This window comes from Mirounga leonina, unplaced genomic scaffold (assembly GCF_011800145.1).
Source record: "Mirounga leonina isolate KUSES-001 unplaced genomic scaffold, KU_Mleo_1.0 Mir_53, whole genome shotgun sequence".
NCBI lineage: Eukaryota > Metazoa > Chordata > Mammalia > Carnivora > Phocidae > Mirounga > Mirounga leonina.
In genome coordinates, this window is record NW_023270807.1 from 47,413,763 (window position 1) to 47,435,633 (window position 21,871).

Here is a 21,871-nt window from a genome sequence, read left to right on the forward strand (position 1 = left end):
GTTTGATACAAATGTCTCTTTCTCCCAACCCAGACATCTAAACCAGGAATACTCTTGTAAGCATTAACACTGATACACACAATAGATCTGAATTACTGTAATCCTCAAATGAATAGGTTCTTCTTCCACTAGAAACTTGTACAATTCAATGTGGTTTATTTTAGATAGACTGGTAAATTTGATAGTGTCCCAGGATGAAAAAAATGATGCTTCTATTATAGCATGAAAACTAAAAACAATTAATACAAGTAGGTACTTACTTGGTTGTTGAAAGCAACCATCTTCTTAACAATATTTTTGTCAATGGCTGGAAACAGAGTACTGGCAATGAACTCCATGTCAATTACTGTAAGGGGATCCACAAAGACCTACAGAATCCAAAAAGAACATGAAGAAATGCTATTGCTTCTCTTTCCTGAACACCAGGAAGGACTACCACTTGTAAGTAAAATTGTTATTTAACACCAAACTAACAGCACCTCAGTTTAGATATATATAAAATTTCAGTTACAGAAATCTCTTTTCTTGCATTTTTAGGATACAGAATCCTATAAAATATTTGAAATACAGGGCAACAGAGGTTTTGTTGTTGTTAGTTCCGCTCTAGTGAATTAAAGAAAAAAAGATACATACAACTTAAGTGCATTTGTTTATATTTTTAAGTATATATATATTTTAAATTTCTCATGTATATAATGCCCTCAAAACTCAAGATGGTAAGGCATGGGAGCATTTACTTCAAAATCTCAACTTTTCAACATGTTTGAAATTCTTCATAATACATTATTCTGAAAAGATACTCAGTAAATTATTAATTATCAATGGAAAGGGACACTGAAGAAAGCTAACATCTAGAGCCATTTCCAAATCTACAGACTAGTCAAACTTTGACAAATGTTAAAACAAGTAAGCGTATGTAAGCACGCGCACGCACACACACACACGCGCGCGCGCACACTCTCCCTCTCTCTCTCTCTCTCTGACCTCTGCAAATGAGAATAAAGGCAGTAAGAAAGTAAGAAAGACATCAAATGTTAATAATGTTAATAATGATTGACTCTGGTATGGAGAATACTGGATTTTTTATTCTTCCTGTTAGTTTTCCTTCTCACTTTAATACATTTTCATCATTAAAAAAATTTCAGTATTTTAATAGATCACTTAGACACCTGGAATGGTCAAAAACTGGCTTTGATCCTGAGCACAGTAATGGAATTCCTGGAGGGGTGGTCACCTTATTTTCTACTAACTGATAACACACCAGGTTCTCCAGGACTGAAGACAAAGGGACTCACACCAGGAAGGAAGTGATGATGGGAATCAGTCACGTTAAAATTCATCATATAGAGACATGGAATTGAGAAACAGATCATTAAACTGATGCTCTCTCATTCTTACAGTGAGCATCCTAACAGGTATGTGCCAGCAGTCTTATCATCCCCGACATTCCACCTTTGGTCTCCATGGCAACAGCAAATCTTACCTGAGTGAATCTGTTAAGGAAAGACCTCGGCAAGCCTTTCCTCCCACCTCCTTGTCTAAAAGGATTTTGACACCCGAAAATCTTCGTCTTTTCATGCTGTACTTGAAAACTCATTCCTAACTCAGGAACATAGATTTCTCCTCTGTGGTCAAAACAAGCATTGAGTCCTTCCAATACAGACTGAGAAGCCAGGTTGAGCTATTTGAGGAAAGTACATATATTTATTACATATGCTGTATAATTATAACAAAAAGAAGAAGAATATGCATAAATGTAGAATAGTGTTGTCTACAGGAGGAGGAAGCTCAAACAATATTGACAACATTCTTTTTTTTTTAAGATTTATTTTTTAGAGAGAGAGAAAGGAAGGGGGGAGGGGAGGAGGGGGGTAGAGAGAGAGAATGTCCAGCAGACTCCCCGCTGAGCACAGAGCCTGCCATGGGACTCCATCCCACAACTCTGAGATCATGACCTGAGCCGAAACCAAGAGTCGGATGCTTACCTGACGAGCCACCCAGGTGCCCCAGTAACATTCTTTTATTTATTTTATTTTTTTAAAGATTTTATTTATTTATTTGAGAGAGAGAGAATGAGAGAGAGAGAACACATGAGAGGGGATAGGGTCAGAGGACGAAGCAGACTCCCTGCCGAGCAGGGAGCCCGATGCGGGACTCGATCCAGGGACTCCAGGATCATGACCTGAGCCGAAGGCAGTCGCTTAACCAACTGAGCCACCCAGGCGCCCAACATTCTTTTTCTTAAGCCAAGTATATTCATCCTATTATTTTATATATATGTGTGTGTATATACACATATGTATATACATACATATACACATATGTATGTCAGACATCTGGGGTATATAAATTATCAATAACTTCTAAGTAAACTGAATAAATATTCAGACTGAATTTTTTAAAAAGCAGTTTAAATCTTTTCTAAAATTAAACTGTGTCCATTGTATTCATCTATACAGACCTACCTTGTATATCCCAGCTTACCAAAAAAAACTTGCCAGTACACAGATCTCACTTTTGCACTGTGAGACCTTTAAAGATGAAGACAGCTCTTTACATACTTAAATATCTTTCTCAGGTAAAATACTGAATGAAATCTCCAAATGGGCTTCAAAGTCATGATATAAACTAAATAAAGTAGATCGACATAGCTAATTTTCACCAACATTTTTGTGAACAAGAACAAATACAAGAAGTTTCTGTGCCAAAAATGAAAAGAGCTGAATGGAGGTCTTCAGATTATAGCTCAGGGATGCGAAGTGTGGTAGTTTTTAGGTAACAAGGAAAAATTCAATTAGGAAAATGCGAAATCAATAAAATGTAAACAGACAAAAAAAAACAGACTATATCAGAATTTCAAGTGTCATGTTTACATAAACACTACAAAGCACAAATTCCATTGAATATTCCCAAACAGGTAAAGCTCTAAAAGCTGCTGTTAAATGTGACTGCAGTCAAGAATGTCTTGGGTACCTGTATGCACTTCCACCCAATAGGAGTATGGTCTGAAGCCTTAAACTTTAAAACTGGGCATTTTTTTTTTCCTGGCTAAAGATCAGGCATCTTTTTCTAAAAATCACCTTCCTCCTCCTTAATATCTCCCCCCATGATAAATAAGAAGCAGCTCAGCTGAAAAGAAACCCCACAGGGTGTCTGAATCTTGGGGACCAGCTGGGGCCAGTCTCAAAAGTTCCATCCACAGCATTCTGATCACACCAATCGCTGAAGCTCCACCACTACTCCCCAGCCTTTTCCTGGATTAACAAGGCATATCCAAAGTGACCAGAGGCTTTTGCCCACAGCCTTAAATTTTTTATTTTTGTGCAGCACTTTCCAATATCTCCAGCTGCCTGCTGGTCACTAAGATTCAGCATTTATCCCAAGTATCATGAGGGACTCTGTTCTTCCAGTCAACAACTTATCCAATATGCACATGTAACACTGACCATTTTCTCACCATTTTTTCTATGTCTCTTAAGATAACTTCCTGCAGTCTCTCTGTTGCACTTATAAAACATGTGGTTGACACTGTTTGTAAAACACCCATGAAATAAGTACAAAATACAGAGCCAGCCCACCAGAGACCACAGAATAAACCAGTGAAGACAGTTTTTCTCTGGAAGCCGGCTTACAAAAGCAGGAGGAGTTAGTGGCTTGTATATACAGGGGTTTCTCTATGTGTTTTCTGACGAGTGACTTTCCTTATTCTTAAAAGAAACCATGGAGGACTTTTCTTCATTAGAGAATTTGTCTTTACTAGCAAAACAGCATTGGTCGTCCCAGCAATACGAAAAGTATGACTGCTCTTCCCCTTGTGACCCCATGCTGGGCACAAGACAGTCCTCTCACCTCATCCAGTACAACCCAATGGCCTGCCTTCAGAGCCGCCAGCAAGGGCCCATCCCGCCAGGCAAACTCTCCTCCCTTGCCACCTTCAACAGGTAGATCTGCTCCAAACAGGTCTGTGATGTCCTTTGAGAGGGGGCAGAAAGGAGGAAAAGCCAACATTACATAAAAAAATTAACTAGATCCCAAGACCCTAAACCTAACATGATAAATTCTTGGGCCTTATGCCACTTTTCCTTTTTATACCCAATACAGAACTAATCAATCCTAGCACTCTTTACCAGGAGCCCAGACATGCCCCCAAGGACCTTCTCATCACAATACTTTAAGTATCAATCGATTGGAGCAGGAGCTCTAGATCAGTAGTTCTCAATGGTGGCTATACTTGGAAATTAACTGGTGAGCTTTAAACAAAACAAATAAAAACAAAGACCAGTAACAATGTCCAGGCCCTGCTCCCAGACCCCATTCCTAGAGAGTCTCATTTGTCACCTCTTGTCCCATAATTTCGTGAGACTGTTTATTTTTATTATTTTTTCTTTTAGGAAGGACAAAAATAAAGAGGGTTATATTACAATAAATACTAAATTGGGCAATTATCTCTCAAAAGACAATTAGAATAAAGCATCTAAAGAGAATAATATTATAGATATCAGTTATTAATGAATCTAAAAGGAGACTTAGTTTGGAAGGTCATGTTGCTGTGGTCTTTATCACCATGAAATATTTGGGATTTTGAAAAGGCCCTAACTATTTCTGATTAAGAAACTCTATAAACAAATACAAATATTACTCCATATACTCATCCTCATCAGCTACAGGATGACTAAGCTTACCGTTTGCTCTGACAAGTTGATTCGAACAAGGATGTTGCCTGAAGCCTTTGCTAATGCTCCCACCAAACTTGTCTTGCCCACACCAGGGGAGCCCTCCAGGAGAATGGGTTTGTTCAGTTTTGTAGCTCTTAAGAGCCTCTGGGCATTCATAGCTGTGGTGCCTGCACTGAGTGCATAGTCAGCAATATTATTCCTGTGAAGGACAGGTCCTTAAGTGGAGAAAAGAAAAGCCACATATAAGCTGGACATCAACCAAATCACATACCCATGTCAACGCCAAGATTTAAAGACTCTAACAAGTAGACTTTCAGTCAGTGAAGCACCATCTGTAATGAAAATGCTCAGCCCTACTTCAACATTTCCCCACTTTTAGGTTATAAAATCCTTTAAAGGAATAGCCAGCAGCATACGTTCTTCAACTGTGCCTACTACTCAGATCTCTCCAGCGCTTATAACTATGCATATACTTACTTACATAGGTCTAACTGCAAGCATATGTTTTTCCTTTCACAACCTACACCTGGAATTACTACATGTACTTGTACAATTTACCTTCACACATAAGTATTTTCCTAAAAGTCAAGGGGAAGCTAGGTGTGTAGGCCACGTGTATCCATATAAACAATTTCATCCAAGGTTTTTAGGCCTCCAAGACAATTCAGGATGCATCTTTAACCCATAATCTAGCTGAACTGCAGACTTTTATAGGGCTTAACATTTGTGTCACTGTGTTTCCTGGAAGAAACTTTTCTTATACCAGTTTGGAGAGCTAGGAAAACATCTATTACCTCAGCTATGGAAGCAGAGCAAGGACCACCCCAGTCCCAGGTCACTAACATATAGCTCCTACATGAGAGTATTGGATATTATGATAATGACTTAGAGAAATCAGATCATGGATGCACCATCGTGGATGAAGAGTACTATTGAAGAGGGAGAGAGAAAAGGGCGATATTCCATTAGGCCAGGAACCTAGGCTGGTTTTGTTCACCTCTGAACCCCCCGTAACTGCCACTGCTCCTCTAAGCATTTCAGACACTCAATAATTATTAATGTAGGGAGGGAGGAAGGGACAAGAAACAGATGACCCTCATAGAGAAGCAACAATCTGAAAAATTACTAGTGCCTTCTAAGATAGCTAATCTACCTCATTTAAATATTTGGTAGAAGCAACCTAGTAAGAATGAGAGCAAGGATTAGAACTGAAACCCACCCGAGTTTCCCATTTAATCATTCACTCATTCATCCATTCACTCAATTAACAGACATTTTCTGAATGCCTATGACTGCTAGATTACATCTCAGGTGTCAGGGACAGGAAGATGGACGAAATTCCTGCTCACAAGGGTTCACAAAACTATTTTGGTAAGCAGTGATGAAGGTCTATAGTTGATACATTATGGGTTGAATTATCACTATAGGAAAGCTCTTGTTTTGAGCACTAAATAAAAAATAAATGCATTTTTACAAGATAATTTATTCATAGATTAAAGACTATACTTTCCCCTATTTTTATATGTCAGTTATATATTTTTAATTATTCATGAAATTACAGTTGGTTATGTCAAGTCAGATTCTAATTCAGATAACTAGTTTAAAAATAATCATGAGTGTGATACACTAAAAGTCACAATAAAGTCAAGTACCTATGATCTACAAGAAGAGAATCTTCATTTATTTAAAATCATACTTACCCCTTGGTATAAAAAATGGATGAATTCCCCAAAGGTTATCTATTCCAGTAAATTCTTTGGCCTTGAGTCTGTCATAAATCTTCAATTCGTTTTTCTGACATTCTGTAAGTCGTACTATCTTGGAAAGTTTCTTGATTAGGAATTTCAGACATTCTTTGCGAGCCAAGAGGGCCGTACCAAACCCTGAGGAAGTTACCCCTAAAAGACAGAGGATCATCAGTCCATCAAACAATAGCATGGACGGCAAGCTTCCCAACTACTCATCAGGAGCTCTTGAGTGGTTTCCAGAGGAAATGAGGCCCTTGCTGAAGTTACACCCAAAATGCAACTGCTACTGTAAATAGTCCAAAGGCAAAGTCTTGATCTCCCATCCCCACAATTCACAGATCAGAAGCAGTTTATTCAATAAAGCACCTATGCACTCCATGATGAATCAGCCTGCAGGTAGGAGTAATTAATGTGGTACTGTTGATCATATTGGTTTATATCTCTAATCTTCACTGCTGATAAAACAGAACTTAAACACTGAATTTTATGAAATTATGGTAAACTTAAAAACAAACAAACTAAAGGATTCAGGCCATTAACTATAAATGACCATTCATGTTAAGAATTATCCAGTCCTTCAGGAGCAAGGGCATTTCCAACAATCTTCTTTTTACTGATAATCACCATTTCATGTTTACCAAGTCCCTGGCCTATAAGCAATGAGAAGTTGCAGCCTCTCTTTTATATCAACCACCTCTCAAAAAGAGTAGAAAGAAAATAAAATCCATTCTGCGTCTTAGAAATGTTAGAGTAAGTCATTTTTTTTTAAAGTATCTGTGTCAGAGGTCAGAGGTCTGGGCTTGTTCCATTTCATACTCCCCTCTACCCTAACCCCCTTGACCCCACACCAGCTAACAGACAACATACCTGAACCTATTCCATCTATGTACACCAGGCATGCAGCATGGACAAATGATGTCACAGTGGAGATGGTCTCTGGCCTTTTCAAAGCAGCTTCCTCCCCCATTGTATTCATGAAGTTAACCCAGGACAGGATATCTCTGATACTGACCACACACCTTCGGCCAAATTCCTGGTGGGTCAGCCAATCAATGAAATCCAGCATCACCTCAGCTATGTCAGCCCCTAAGACACAAGGAGGCAAAGGCAGTTGCTTAGAAGTAGCTATATCAAAAATTCCAAATAGGGTTTTGTAACATGGGGCCCAGAGATGGCCTAAGAGAGGTCTGTGCTCCATAAGATTATATGCAAATTTTTGTGAAAGGAAAGTACATTACTGCTTTTTCTAGGTAGAGGGGGTCCATTGCTTTTATTACATGAACAAGAGGTTCATGAATAGCATTCCATACCTACCAAAAAAGAAAAACCACCTTGAGAATTACAGCCTAAGAAGCAATCCTGAAAACTGCTCAAAGAGAGTATTCATTTGGTTCACGTTCAGATACAATTATGAAGACACAATGATTTTAGAAAATATATAAATTTTGTTGTATTTTATACTGATTCACTGGAATGGGGATGCCATATTTTCAGTGGCATTTTTTAAAAGATTTTATTTATTTGAGAGACGGAGAGAGGAAGAGAAGGAGAGACAGCACAAGCAGGGGGGAGGGCAGAGGGAGAGGGTGAAGCAGACTCCCCACTGAGCAGGGAGACAGATGTGGGACTTGATCCCAGGACCCTGGGATCACGACCTGAACTGAAGGCAGATGCTTCACCAACTGAGCCACACAGGTGCCGCTTCAGTGGCATTTAGTTCAGGCTTTTTGTTTTATTAAATCAATGCATCCATCAGAATTCAGCAAATTAGAGGATTCATAAATTTTGTTTCATGATTTAAGTTAAAGGACTAGTCTAATTATCGTAAAATATTTGGAAACAAAATAATGTAGATTAGAAGCAATGTCAATTAAGTTTAATAAAGCACTTTATGTAACTCCTGAAGTCAACAATAAACATTTATCTAAGACGTATGAGTACCAAAGAATGTTTTTTAAAAAAAAGAAAATATGATGGGGAGCAATCAGCATTGCTATAATATAAAGTGGACCATTCAACAAGAGCCTTCAAGGCTATACTGCAAATCACTTAGTAGAAAACCATCTAGTTAGAAGAAAAATACTAATTACAAAAAAACCCCCACAAATCTTTAAAAAGAACTTAAGGGGCGCCTTAACCGACTACTGAGATTTATGAACAAAAATTCCTAGAGAAAGTTAGAAGAACTCAGTGGTGTTTATATATTAAGAGAATACAGTGAATATATCTTAACTGTCTGAATAGGATCAGAATTCAATTTAGAATTCATAATTAGTTGAAATATTAGATTCATTACATCTTACATATCTTTCTAAAGAAAATTTGGAAATAAAAGCTTTATCTAGTTCCCTGTTTTTAAGAACATTTTTACGCTGTGCCAACCTGATCCATTTCTAGATGATAAAAATTGAGCCACTTCTCCCTTACTCTCCTTGTTCCCTCAGGATCTCTAATGCTTCCCCAAAGAAGGTGCTGCCATGTAGGCTTTACAAAGCTTACAGTAAACAAGCTCCCTAAGGACAAGCAGTGAGGCTCAGTGAAGTCCTAGGGGCTGCAGTGCCAACTGCCCTGTAGAGAAACTGTTCACTCCATTAAGCATGAAGCCCACTAGTGATGGAGCCAATGTGGCAGTGTAATGGCAGCTGCATTCTCTGCCATTCTTTTTTTTTTTTTTTTAAGATTTTATTTATTTATTTGAGAGAGATAGTGAGAGAGAGCACAAGCGGGGAGGAGAGGGAGAAGCAGGCTCCCACCGAGCAGAGAGCCTGATGCGGGGCTCGATGCCAGGACCCCAGCACCATGACCCAAGCCGAAGGCAGACGCCCAACCAACTGAGCCACCCAGGTGCCCCTCTGCCATTCTTATTACAATCCAAATCACTGATAAGAGTACAGAGCCTACAGGAGATACAGAGGCTACATCCAAGGAGAATTTGGCCCCAAAGCAGAGCCAAAAGACAAACCATGCCTGCTTAATAATTTGTCTTTTTCTTTAACTGGAATTCTCACATTAAATGCAGCACTACAAATAGCACACAACCATGGTAAGTAAGAAGTTCTGAGTATGGGCCTTGGACCAACATTACTGGCATCACCTAAGAACTTATTAGATAAGGCAAATTCTCAAGCCCCACCTCAGACGGACTGAATCCAAAACTCTAGGTAGGAGGCCCAGCAAGCTTTATTTCTACAAGTCCTTCAGGTGAGTCTGGAACTCAAAGAAGCAAATATCCTTTTATACGTTCTTTAATTTAAGAGAGACTTAAAAAAAGAGAGAGAGAAAGAGAGAGATAAAATGATCCAAAAACTATGTATTAAGGTTTGAAACCAGAGCTGGGTTCTAAATTTAGCCCTTCACCTGTAAGATAAATATATATACATCATGAAGAATGCTAACTAGACTGTGATCATTTCACAATAGATACAAATATTGAATCATGTTATATACCTCAAGCTAAGACGATGTTACATGTTGATTACGCCTCAATAAAAAAACATCCATGTATACATCAAAGCAATCTAGCTCAATACAAGAACCATATAATAAATGTTTTGACCCTTACTAGATATCTTAAAAATTGCTAAATTTAGGTTTTAGGTATACAGAAGTTTTTTAATACTATTCTTCTATTTCCTTATGTTTGAAAACTTTTAGAATGAAAAGAAAAATTTTTTATTTTTTTCTAAGAAAGCAAGTGGCGGTGGGGGAGGAAGAGCCACCCAGAACATTTTTAATAAATTAGTTGATGACAGGGATGCCTGGGTGGCTCAGTCAGTTGAGCATGGGACTATTGATTTTGGCCCAGGTCATGATCTCACTCAGGGTCATGGGATCGAGCCCTCTGTCAGGCTCCACACTCAGCAGAGAGTCCACTGCAGGATTTTCTCTCTCCCTCTGCCCCACCCCCACTGCACTTGCATTCTCTCTCTCAAAAACAAATCTTTTAAATAAATAAATAATTTAAAAAACCTTTAACATAGATTTTAAAAGTATTTTGGTATTATTTCTGATTTTAATTAAATGAAATCTTAGACCTATTTTTATTTTCTAAGACATGATTTCTAATTTCCATTAGCTTCAGAAGTTTGGGAATTACGTTTACCACCTGAAAGCTCTCACCTTTATGATCTATTCTGCCCAGAGACAATCCTGGACGAAGATTATGGCTGATAATCTGAATTAAATCTTCACGATTTGTGCTTTGTGGGCACCATATTTCTGTAAACCGGTTTCTTAAGGCAGGAGACAGCTATAAGAAACAAAAATTTCAATTTGAATGTAATACTTATGAGGAAAACTAGAAAACAAATCCTTTGAAAGAGTATTAGCTGATGAGTCTAACGAATACCAGATGCTTCTTTTATTACCTCTACTACAATTGAAGACCTACTTTATCCTAACTCCTTCCACAGGTCATCTCATTCATCTCCACCACAACCTCCAAGACAGTATTCCCATCACTTTCTTTATAGACAGAGTGCAGAACTTCAAGGTGTCATAGAATAGGTGGTACAAGTTGAAGTCCAGCCCCAGTGGGAGACCCCCAAACCTGAATACTTCCCCTAAGCAAAGGCCCTTCCTTTACCTTCAGTTACATAACCAGTGCTTTCAAAAAAATAAAAGCTGTTGTCCCACAGGGGAGAGCTGTCTGAAGTAGAAAGAGAAAACATCTTTTATGTGGCTCAAAGGGGGACAGTGAAATTATTAAGGAGGTTCCAATTTTACCTCTGTATAACAAAGAATTGTTTGTCCTTCCAGTCTTTGATGGCCTTCGCCCTGAAAATGGATTCCTCCTACCCTTCTTAGCCTTCTCCTATGTCAATTAACTCCTATTAACAAGCATATACAATGCCACATATGCACGTAACTATTAGCTTATTATTGCTTTCCTTTTACTTGATAAACTCCATCCATCTGTCTGGCCTACTGCAGCAGGACTAGCAGCAATGCCTATACTCAGGAGCAGCTTAGTCAAGACCCAGTGAATGTGTGAGTGTTCCCTGCTGCTGTCCTAGACAAGCAGTGCCATTGGTCTTTGGCATCTTACCCTCACTCTGCCTGCTAGGGAGGCAAAAACAAAAAAGAACCTTCCCTTAGGTAAAAGTTGGCAATCTTTTTCTAAGAAAAACTTGAACTATCCTAACTTAAACTAACCTTAACACACACAACCTTGAAATCAGATCTTTTTAAGCTATTCTCACTTGCCAAAGAACCACTTGTCATATTATGTTTGAAGCTGTGATGTGTTTCTTCTTATTTTTTTCTTTCTTCTCTTCAGAACATTTCAAGAAGCATAGTGATAATCTTTTTTATTACGCTACAGAGGAAAATCAGGCCTGAAGCATCATGTTCACATTTCAGGGACCCATCAAGTTACCAAGAACTTTAACTACTTTCATTCACAACCCCTGTTTCTTCTCATTGTCCCTGACCTATCACCACATCACCATTTTCCTAACAGACCAGGATCCCACACACAACACAGACTTCTCCACTGAGAGGCTTCACAAGCCTGAAAGCCAAGGTGTGTTCAGGGTATTGGATCCTGGCTGGATCCTACCACCACCTTCCGAACAAAAGGCTGCTCTCCACCTTTTCCTTTACCAATAGTCTGAGGGTAACCCACATAACCGCTGGAGAGAACAGATACGCTCCACCTGCAAAACCCGAAGAGGTTCCTGGCTGCAACATTTTTGTCACTTTAAAACACTCAGAGCCACACTCATGTTTAAGAGAGGAGACTCCAGAAACAGAGTTTAAGATTAAATTTCAGTTTCAACTTTCTCATCCATGAAAGTAGGAAAATAACTTTCACACAGAGTTCTTGTGAGAATATGTTATGGTAACATATGTAAAGAGCTGGGCAAAGTGACTGAAACAATGAAATTTCAGGCACACACAGTGAGATATTAAAACAAGGAAATGATTATGTCAGAATTTCTCAACTTTGTAATAATTCTAAAATATCTTTCTAGGTTAATTTTTATCCAATATAAAATTCCAAATGCATTTTTACATATTATATTTATAGCTGCCAGTGAGCTGAGGTCAAAAACTGGAAAAAAATTATGCTTCAGGAACACAATTTTACCTCTTTTTTTCCGAAGTCGCCCCCAGGGTTCATGGTTGCTAAGATACGGAATTTTTTCCCAGCAGTCAACAACTCTACCTCATTATCCTTGTCCTCTACACTGCCTTTTTCAGCTAATACCAGGGACTTTTCCACTTCAAGGACACTAAAAGACAGAAAAATTGGAGAATATAAGATTAGAAAAGGCTTATGTATCCTTTCTATTTTGTGGTCTTCAACTTATTTTCAAAAGGAAAAGTTATATCCTCTGCTGAGCTTTTACTTTAGTTAACACTTTCCTAGCACATATTTTAAAATGATTCATTATCCCAATTCCTGTGTAATGGAACAATATTTCTGAACAATAGAAAAAAAAAATCCCTTTATCCACTTATGCCCCATTAAGGCATTTGTTTTAAAAATGAGTGTCTTGTATGCAAATACTCATGGCAGCATTATTCATAAAAGTAGAAATAACCCAAACAAACCCAAATACCATCAAGTGGTGAATGGATAAAAAATATGGTATATCTATACAATGAAATGCTCTTAGGAATAAAAAGGAACAAACTACTAACATAGGTTACAACATGGATGACCCTCAAAACAATGCCAATTTATATGCAATGTGCTGAAAAGACAATTACAATTTTTTTTTTTTAAACAGAGAGTAATTTGGTAGTGGCCTGGAGCAGGAGGTGGCATCAGAAATATACTGTAGGGGCGCCTGGGTGGCTCAGTTGGTTAAGCGACTGCCTTCGGCTCAGGTCATGATCCTGGAGTCCCAGGATCGAGTCCCGCATCGGGCTCCCTGCTCGGCAGGGAATCTGCTTCTCCCTCTGACCCTCCCCCCTCTAATGTGCTCTCTCTCTCTCTCTCATTCTCTCTCTCAAATAAATAAAATCTTTAAAAAAAAAAAAAAGAAATATACTGTAAAGGGGCAGAAGGGATCAGACTGGTATGGTGGGAATGTAAAACAGGATTATGGTGCAAAACTCAGGAAATTTACTAAAACTTGTTGAATTATACATTTAAAATGGATACATTTTGGGGTGCCTGGGTGGCTCAGTCGTTAAGCGTCTGGCTCAGGCCATGATCCCAGGGTCCTGGGATCGAGCCCCGCTTCTGGCTCCCTACTCGGCCGGAAGCCTACTTCTCCCTCTCCCACTCCTCCTGCTTGTGTTCTCTCTCTCTCTGTGTCTCTCTCTGTCATATAAATAAATAAAATCTTTTAAAAAATAAAATAAAATGCATACATTTTATGGTATGTAAATTAAACTTCAAAAAAGAAAAATAGGTATACATCAAAATTCATATTAGTCTGAGATTCTGAGGTCATACAGCCAATATAACATCTAGAATTCTGATTCTAGTTCTTTGAAGAATTTAGATAATGGTCACATAAAGTGCCTTAAAAAAGAGTTTTAACTTCGGTTCATTTGCTTTAGCCTCACGCCATTCCACAGTCCCATCTTTCTGATTATTGATAGCGAAACAGAAACTAGCCCTCTTAAACTACTCTGAGTGCTAAAGTAAAATGAACAAAAAAAAAAAACAAAAACAAAAACAGTAACTCATTATCATTTTCAAACATTTACTATGCACCTATGAAGAACATTACTGTGCAGAAGAATTAATATCTATGAAAACCAGACCAGTATTCCATATTCTATGGAATATTATTTAGCCATAAAAAGGAATGAAATCTTGCCATTTGCAATAATATGGATAGAGCTACAGAGCAGAATGCTAAGTGAAATGCTAAGTCAAAGAAAAATACCATATGATTTCACTCATATGTGGAATTTAAGAAATAAAACAAACGAACAAAGAAAAAAAAAGAGAACAACCAAGAAACAGACTCTTAACCATAGGGGAAAAAAACTGGTGGTTACCAGAGGGGAGGCAGGTGGGGGGATAGGTGAAATAGGTGAATGGGATTAAGAGTAGCCATTTCATGGTGAGCACTATGTAATGCATAGAATTGTAGCATCACTATATTGTACACCTGAAACTAATATAATGGTACATGTTAACTACATGGGAACTTTTAATTAAAATTTTTTTTAAAAATTAAAAAAAATTTTTTAATTGCTTAATTAAAAAATAACCAGACCAGTGAAAACATCACACACAGGGCAAACCTCTTACACATATACCTATTGAGTCTTTCCAGGACAGAGTCATCAGCCAATGAGATCTCATCCAAGAGAAAAAAGCCATCTTCTTTCATGGCCAAAACAAGAGGACCATCATGCCACTCAAAAAGTCTTGATGTATCAGTTTCTTCCTACAATTTGGAAAAGAAGGTGTGAAATTAATGAGCAGTGGCTCCACAAGACAATACACATATAGCTAGCTGGTGTCTGCTGGAGTAAGTGGTCATTCGGAATAAAGCCTGCACAACAGTATGCTCATGAAAGTTCCTTGTGGACAAGTGAAAATCTAAAGATATATATCAAACCTGGGATCAAAACCTCACCATGAATAAATTCCACAGCTGACTCACGCACAAATCCAACTGCAATTCTTTAAATGAACGACGAACACATTATTCGCTACTGAACAAACCTTGTCCTTTGGCTTCTGTCTCACCGGTCGCAGCCCCCCCAGGAAGTCCGATGTCTCCATGTGTAAATGGCAGTTGACAGAGTATAGTTTCTGATTTGCCAAGCCTGCAAACACCTGACAGATGGTAGTTTTCCCACACCTGTTAAAGGGATACATACCAGGTTAATAAGGACCATAAATTCCAAATATAAAAGCACAAACACTCCTGTCCGCACAAGAGGGGTGCTCTGGTGAGAGCCTCACTGCAGCAGCAGACACTGCTGGCCAACACGGGGCCTCTGCACCCTGAGCTTAGGACACCCTTCCCCAAACACCAGCACCCTACGGTGTTCCTTATCCAAAAAAGCACACACTGCCTGAATTCCATCCTTTTCTATTTCTACCAACAACCACCAAGGGATGGGAAAGAAATCTAATCCTTACAGACTTTCAAGAGACAGGAGCTCATTTGCTGTTCTCTACAGATCTACAGAATGAATGGCACTATTTAAAAGAATTACAAAGAAAAAAACAACTCCAGTGATGATAATGCAAGCATTCTTTTCTATCACCTGAAGAGGAAAGCAAACAGTAATAGGTCTCTTGCATGATCCTTAAAAAAAAAAAAAAGAAAAAGCGGAAGGGAGAAAAGGAAAAAAAAAACAAAAAAACACCAAAGATTGCATTCCCAATAATCCTTCACAGATAACTCAAGTACTCCTATGGAACTGAACTGAATCATCATAATGAGTTACTGTCACAGAAGCATAGGACTTTACCCAGTGTCTCCAACCAGCAGCACTGGTTCACCAAATTCCAGTGCCCTTCCCACCAGCATCGCCAGTCTCCGCATGCCCTCAGTCCACACAATGTGGCTGAACGTAGACTCCAATGTGGATACCTGAGTGGACAATTTACCTATAAAATGTAGAAAAAAGATTTAGCTTCTAATAGTACAGCTCAATTCATTTCCTCTGGATATTTTGATCTACTCACTCAGTAATTTTAGGACATTTTCCTTGGAGAAGAGGAATTGAGGACACAATTTTTTCTTGAAATGTTTTTCAAGGACCTCTTGAATCACATCAATCTCCTCCTGCTTCCTGACTCGGCCTGTGAGAAGCATAAATCCTTAAAAAAAAAAAAATCGTTAAGTGTCAAGTTATAATACCAAGGGATATTGAGAATATGGAGCAACAGCAACTCTTACTAGGTGCTGGTGGAGAGGGTATCTAAAGAACTACTTTGGAAAATTGGGAGAACCTACTGCAACTAACCACATGCCTGCCCTGTGCCCAGCAACAGGACTTCCAGGTAGACCCAAACACAAATGAACATGTGTGCACCAAAAGACATGTATAGGAATGTTCAGAGCAGTTCTATTCATAATAGCTAGAAAGTGGAAATAATCCAAATGTCCACCAACAAGAGAATGAATAAACATATTATAGTATCTCCATACAATGGGTTACAGAACAATGATACAAAAAAGAATGAATTCCTAATACACATAACAGCATGGCCGAACCTCACATTAGGTTGGGTGAAAAGAAGTCAAACCCAAAGAGTACACACTGCATGATACTAGCTGAAGCTCAAGCACAGGCAAAAATCAGTGGTGATAGAGGTCAGAGCAGTGGTTACCTCCAGCGGAGGTTAAGACTGGCAGGAACCATGAAGGAATCTTTGGAGGTACTGGAAAATATTCTATACTTTGGCCTAGGTGATGATTTACATGGTACACACATATGTAAAAAGAAACTGTATCTAGCTTATACATGAAAAAATAAAGCACTACATTCACTTTACTATATGGTATACCTTGATTAAAGAGTGTTTTAAGTTTTTTAAAAGAACATGTTCCTCCATCTATCTACTCTTTACCAGTAAAGAAAAAAATACAACTCTCCTGGGTTAGTTTTATTTACTCTCCTTATTAACAACTCCATTAAGGACTCATTAGTACCTTTCAAATCAGAAGATTCTGAAATGCTTTCTTTCCTATAGAGAAACATATAAATTCTTCCCATGGATTAAACCAAAATGAGCAATCATGAGTCTCACATGCCATAACTGCCTTCCCTCAGAACTACGATAGTACCTGACCAACCTGTCAGTTTTCTTTTTTTTTTTTTTTAAGATTTTATTTATTTACCTGACAGAGAGAAAGTGCATGCACCCAAGCGCACAAGCAAGCACAAGTAGGGGGAGGCGTAGAGGAAGAACGAAAAGATGCAGGGATCGATCCCAGGACCCTGGGATCACGACCAGAGCCGAAGGCAGATGCTTACCAACTGAGCCACCCAGGCGCCCCAACAGTTTTCTGTATAAGGCACAAGGATGACTATCTATGATTAGTGAGTTGCAGATAAATAGTCCACAAAGACACCACCAACTACCCGCCAAAACTCTTATATGGGCATTGTGCCCCTCTCTGACTCCTACATGAAGCCACCCGAAGCAAAGAGAAAACTATTGAAACCCAAACATACTAGCACAGAGGCCTGCAGAAAAGAACCATTTTCAAAAGCATCTGGCTCTTGAGGAAGAAACACTATTTTTGGAATACTCAGTAAAATGTATATATTGACCACAATTTGGGAAAGATTTATTTTAATAAGGTTTGATATTTGACATAACTTCACAGTTTGAGAGCATCCAATTGAAAGCATACCGTCGTTGGCTAAATGCTGTAGCCAGTCATACTCTTTCTCGGTCTGTTCAGCCAATCTGTATCTTTCAGCCCATCGAAACAGATCACGAAGGGTGATGAAGCCCTGTTTTCCAGCAAACACTGAAGAACTTCTGCGATAGGACTATTAAAATATCAAAACAAATGAAAAAGGGCAATGGCAAGCACACTGTACAACTTATATAAAATTTTTAACAAATTTATGCTCCCATAAAAATGATTCATTCCATTAAGACTAATTTTTTTAAAAAGTAAATGGACTACAATCATTTGAAGATAAATATCCAAGCTTGTGTTTAAAAATATAAATTCCAAAGCACAACAACAAAAGAAAGGAATTCTATTTCTTATATCATATATAAAAAATTATGAATACAAATGATGGCAAACACGCAGAAACATCAATCCTATAATGTGGGAACACAGTAGTAAGATTGCCAATTATTATTGGCTTTTTAGAAATTATAAGTATATTAATTCTGATAAAGGACACCATAAAATGGGATATTCAAAAAACTAAGAAACTGTAGCTTTGCAGAATTGACAAGGGAGAGACATAAAAAGGATATCTTTAGTTATGTCCATTCAAGGACTAGATCCATTTAAAAAACAAAAATTGTAGTTTATCAATGCCAAATTCCAATCTAAACAAAATGTTCCAAAATTATCCACAAGTAGAGAATTGTTGCCATATATGACTATGAGAAAAACCGTAACACGATATCAAACAGTTCACTTACAAACCAAAAAATGGATACTAATGGAATGCATTTTAAGATAATATCCTTATTCTGAGAAAAAAAAAAATGGAGGGACTGCTATGTCTACCTGAGAAGGCTATCAAATTTTAAATTTCCATCACGAAATCTAATCAGTACGTTCCATTTGAAACTAAATGAGAGAGAGATGAAATACCTGAAGGTCCAGCATGACTTTAACCAACTTGCTACAATAGGAGGGTGGCAAACTACAGCGCTTATGCAAGATTGTTTCTAACTCAGAACTAGGCAATTCATCAAAATGCAATTCCACAAACCGATTCCTGAAGGCTCTAGAAAGCACCTAGGAAACACACAGGAAAAAAACATGATAAAAAGAGCCTCTCACCCAGTTTCCAAAATGGAGGCTCTACTATTCACCACAAAAAGAAAAACCCTTCAAAAGTAGTAAAAACATCTCAGTCTTACCAAGAAAGATTTATTACTTTATGGGGTAACAAATGGGAATAAGGGACAAATGCTACACACCTTTCTGCCTCCATAAAGTCCTGGGGGATTCTGGGTAGCAAAAAGCATAAACCGAGGGTGAGCTTTAACAACTTCTTGTGTTTCTGTGATGAGCAATTCACGGTTATCATCCAGCAATCTGTTCAGTGCCTCTAACACATCAGTAGGGGCCAAATTTAATTCATCTAAAATAATCCAGTAGCCCTTTCTCATAGCATCAATAAGAATACCTTAGGAAAAACAACACTGAGGATTAGTGCAGAAATTAGTCCAAAGTTTTAAAAAATGTTATATATAAATCAACCAATCCTAGACCATTACATTTCAAAACAAATTACTCCCTGCAGCTAGTCATGCGCCAAAACAATTTGTGATGTCAAATATCAAGGAAGGATAATTTTCCTGATCATTTCACACAGAAGGGGAGCCACGGCTGACAAATATCACATTTCCAATTTATTTTCCCCCTGCAGTCTAATTTCATTTAAATCACCACATTCTCATATCTACTCTCAGCTTCCCTCTGATCGATGCTCACCACATTTTTCTGAGTCTCTAGGAAATAAAGTAGCAGTTCAACTGCACTCTATAAACCTTGGTCCTAGTCCTCTGTACAGCTGACAAGATCAGTGGGGCCCAAAGGAAGCTGGATCCCTAACCATCCTCCCTTAACCAGGGAGATCAGGGAGAAAGACAAACCAGCAGTTATGGCAAAAGTCCATGTGCCTCAATTGGAAAGGATGAAGTTTACCTGGGGAAATGGGTTTAAAAGAATGAACACCTATACCCATGGAATGAAATAATAATCCTACCTTCTTTAAACACAAGCTTCCCTGAAGAGTCAGATGTATAACAACCAATGTACTCTTGAATATCCGTGTGTTCGTGATTGTTAATACGCACACAATGGTTACCAGAAGCTGCAGCCAGCCACCGGATAAGGCTTGTTTTACCAACTGATGTCTCTCCCTGAATCAACACTGGATAGGTTCTTGAAAGATCAGCCAATAAAGCAATTTAAGAAAAAAAAAGACAGAAACCAGAATTCAAGTTGTGTTAAGAAGAATGTATCATTTATCACCATAAAAAAACATTTTTATATACCTATACACCACTAATGGAATGTTTCTTAAGCCCTGAGAAGTTTCTGTGTAAAAGGAGTTCCTCAGAAAATACTGAGGAAAGCAATCTCAACCTTTCTTATAGTACTTGTGAGAAACAGTAAATGGGACTAGCTGTTACTCAAATAATGGATGATGAGTATCCATCAGCAAAATACTGGCAAACAAGCTTAAAGATGGCCAAAATAATCTGCATCTGTATTGCTTCCACCAAAAGGTGCAACTAGAAACAATGCTTTGTGCCAGGAGAGAAGTACTGACTTGAGAAGGAATTATTTACTTAGCCAATGAACAACAATAAAGCACTTTTAAAATTAAGGAGGTAAGACTAGAATGTCATCAATGCCTATGCTGGTAAAACTTCAGGGCAGCAAGAGAAAAGGTCCACACACCCTGCAGAAACAACTCGGACTATGTCTCTCAGGTTTAGCTTAACAGAAGACGTAAGAATGTAGGTCTCATCTATTGTAGGTTCCTTCTCTCCCACCGAAATCCAGTATCCTTCAATCTGGATAAGCCGGCCTCCTTTCGGTTCTGGAATAGGCTGAAAGACAAAAAAGTTAGAGAAATAACCCATAGTCTCATGACAACTATGACATTCTTTCAGAGAGGGTGTAAAGTAGGAAAAGAGGTTATCACCAAAAATGCTGCCCCATTCTAGATGGTGATGGTGAATCCAAAGTAATCCTAAGTCTCTAATAAGGTTCTTTCTTAAGAGTAAGGAATCAACATAAAAACAAGCCTGTTAGTTGGTAAACCACTTTCTCAGCATCTTTCACTCCCATGTTATTCTAGAATTTCCTTTGTCAAACTGAAATGGTGGTTGTGCTTAATAATAAGGAAAAAACATGCCCAACCATCAATCAGATGGCAAGTGTGTATACAAACTCTGATATAAGCAACAAAATACTATGTAACCACTAGAAACCATGTCACAGTGATCCCTGGTACAGACACAAAACTGTAGGATACAGTTAGGCTAAGAAAGGAAGCTACAGGGCGCCTGGGTGGCTCAGTTGGTTGAGCGACTGCCTTCGGCTCAGGTCATGATCCTGTAGTCCCGGGATCGAGTCCCGCATCGGGCTCCCTGCTCGGCGGGGAGTCTGCTTCTCCCTCTGACCCTCCCCCCTCTCATGTGCTCTCTCTCATTCTCTCTCTCAAATAAATAAATAAAATCTTTAAAAAAAAAAAAAAAGAAAGGAAGCTACAGAACAGTATTATGAGATGGTTCCTTTTAAGGCATTTATATTAGATATATGTATTAGAATTTGCCCTTGCTAAGTGAAATCAGTCAGTCAGGAAAAGACAAATACCATATGATTTCACGTATACGTGGAATTTAAGAAACAAAAATGAACAACAACAACAAAAAAATCAAACCAAAAAACAGACTCTTAACAATACAGAACAAACTGATGGTTACCAGAGGGGAGGTGGGTGGGGAGATGGTGAAACAAGAGTACAATTAGCTTCAGCAACGAGTAACATACAGATTTGTTGAATCACTATATTGTATACCTGAAATTAATATAACACTGTATATTAAATATACTGGAATTAAAATAAAAAGAAAGAACTTACCTTGATAAATCTATACACACACTGTGAGAATTTGAATATATAACAAAATACATACATGATTTAGGTGGAAAGGTATAAGGTTTAAATCTCTAAAGAGTAAGAGTAAGGATTTTGGGAATTTTCACCACCTAAGACACCACCTAATTTTTTTTGTAACAAACTGATTACTTTTATAATTAGAAACAACTTTTGTTAAAAAAATGAAAT

At 38.2% G+C, this 21,871-nt stretch overlaps 1 protein-coding gene across 2 annotated transcripts in view; it reads right to left on the reverse strand.

The window, feature by feature from the left end:
* MDN1 (midasin AAA ATPase 1) overlaps nt 1-21,871 on the reverse strand; it is a 160,134-nt gene that overhangs the window by 79,862 nt on the left and 58,401 nt on the right. For both annotated transcript variants that reach the window (XM_034991407.1, XM_034991408.1), the window contains exons 23-39: nt 20,476-20,627; nt 19,775-19,953; nt 18,984-19,192; nt 18,652-18,798; nt 17,719-17,860; nt 16,041-16,175; nt 15,824-15,962; nt 15,066-15,204; nt 14,654-14,784; nt 12,516-12,660; nt 10,544-10,673; nt 7,292-7,510; nt 6,377-6,574; nt 4,683-4,891; nt 3,850-3,972; nt 1,484-1,681; nt 261-368 (exon numbers count right to left, since the gene is read on the reverse strand). In XM_034991407.1, the coding sequence (XP_034847298.1) occupies nt 261-368; nt 1,484-1,681; nt 3,850-3,972; nt 4,683-4,891; nt 6,377-6,574; nt 7,292-7,510; nt 10,544-10,673; nt 12,516-12,660; nt 14,654-14,784; nt 15,066-15,204; nt 15,824-15,962; nt 16,041-16,175; nt 17,719-17,860; nt 18,652-18,798; nt 18,984-19,192; nt 19,775-19,953; nt 20,476-20,627 (2,703 nt within the window). The remainder of the gene's footprint in view (nt 1-260; nt 369-1,483; nt 1,682-3,849; nt 3,973-4,682; nt 4,892-6,376; nt 6,575-7,291; nt 7,511-10,543; nt 10,674-12,515; nt 12,661-14,653; nt 14,785-15,065; nt 15,205-15,823; nt 15,963-16,040; nt 16,176-17,718; nt 17,861-18,651; nt 18,799-18,983; nt 19,193-19,774; nt 19,954-20,475; nt 20,628-21,871) is intronic.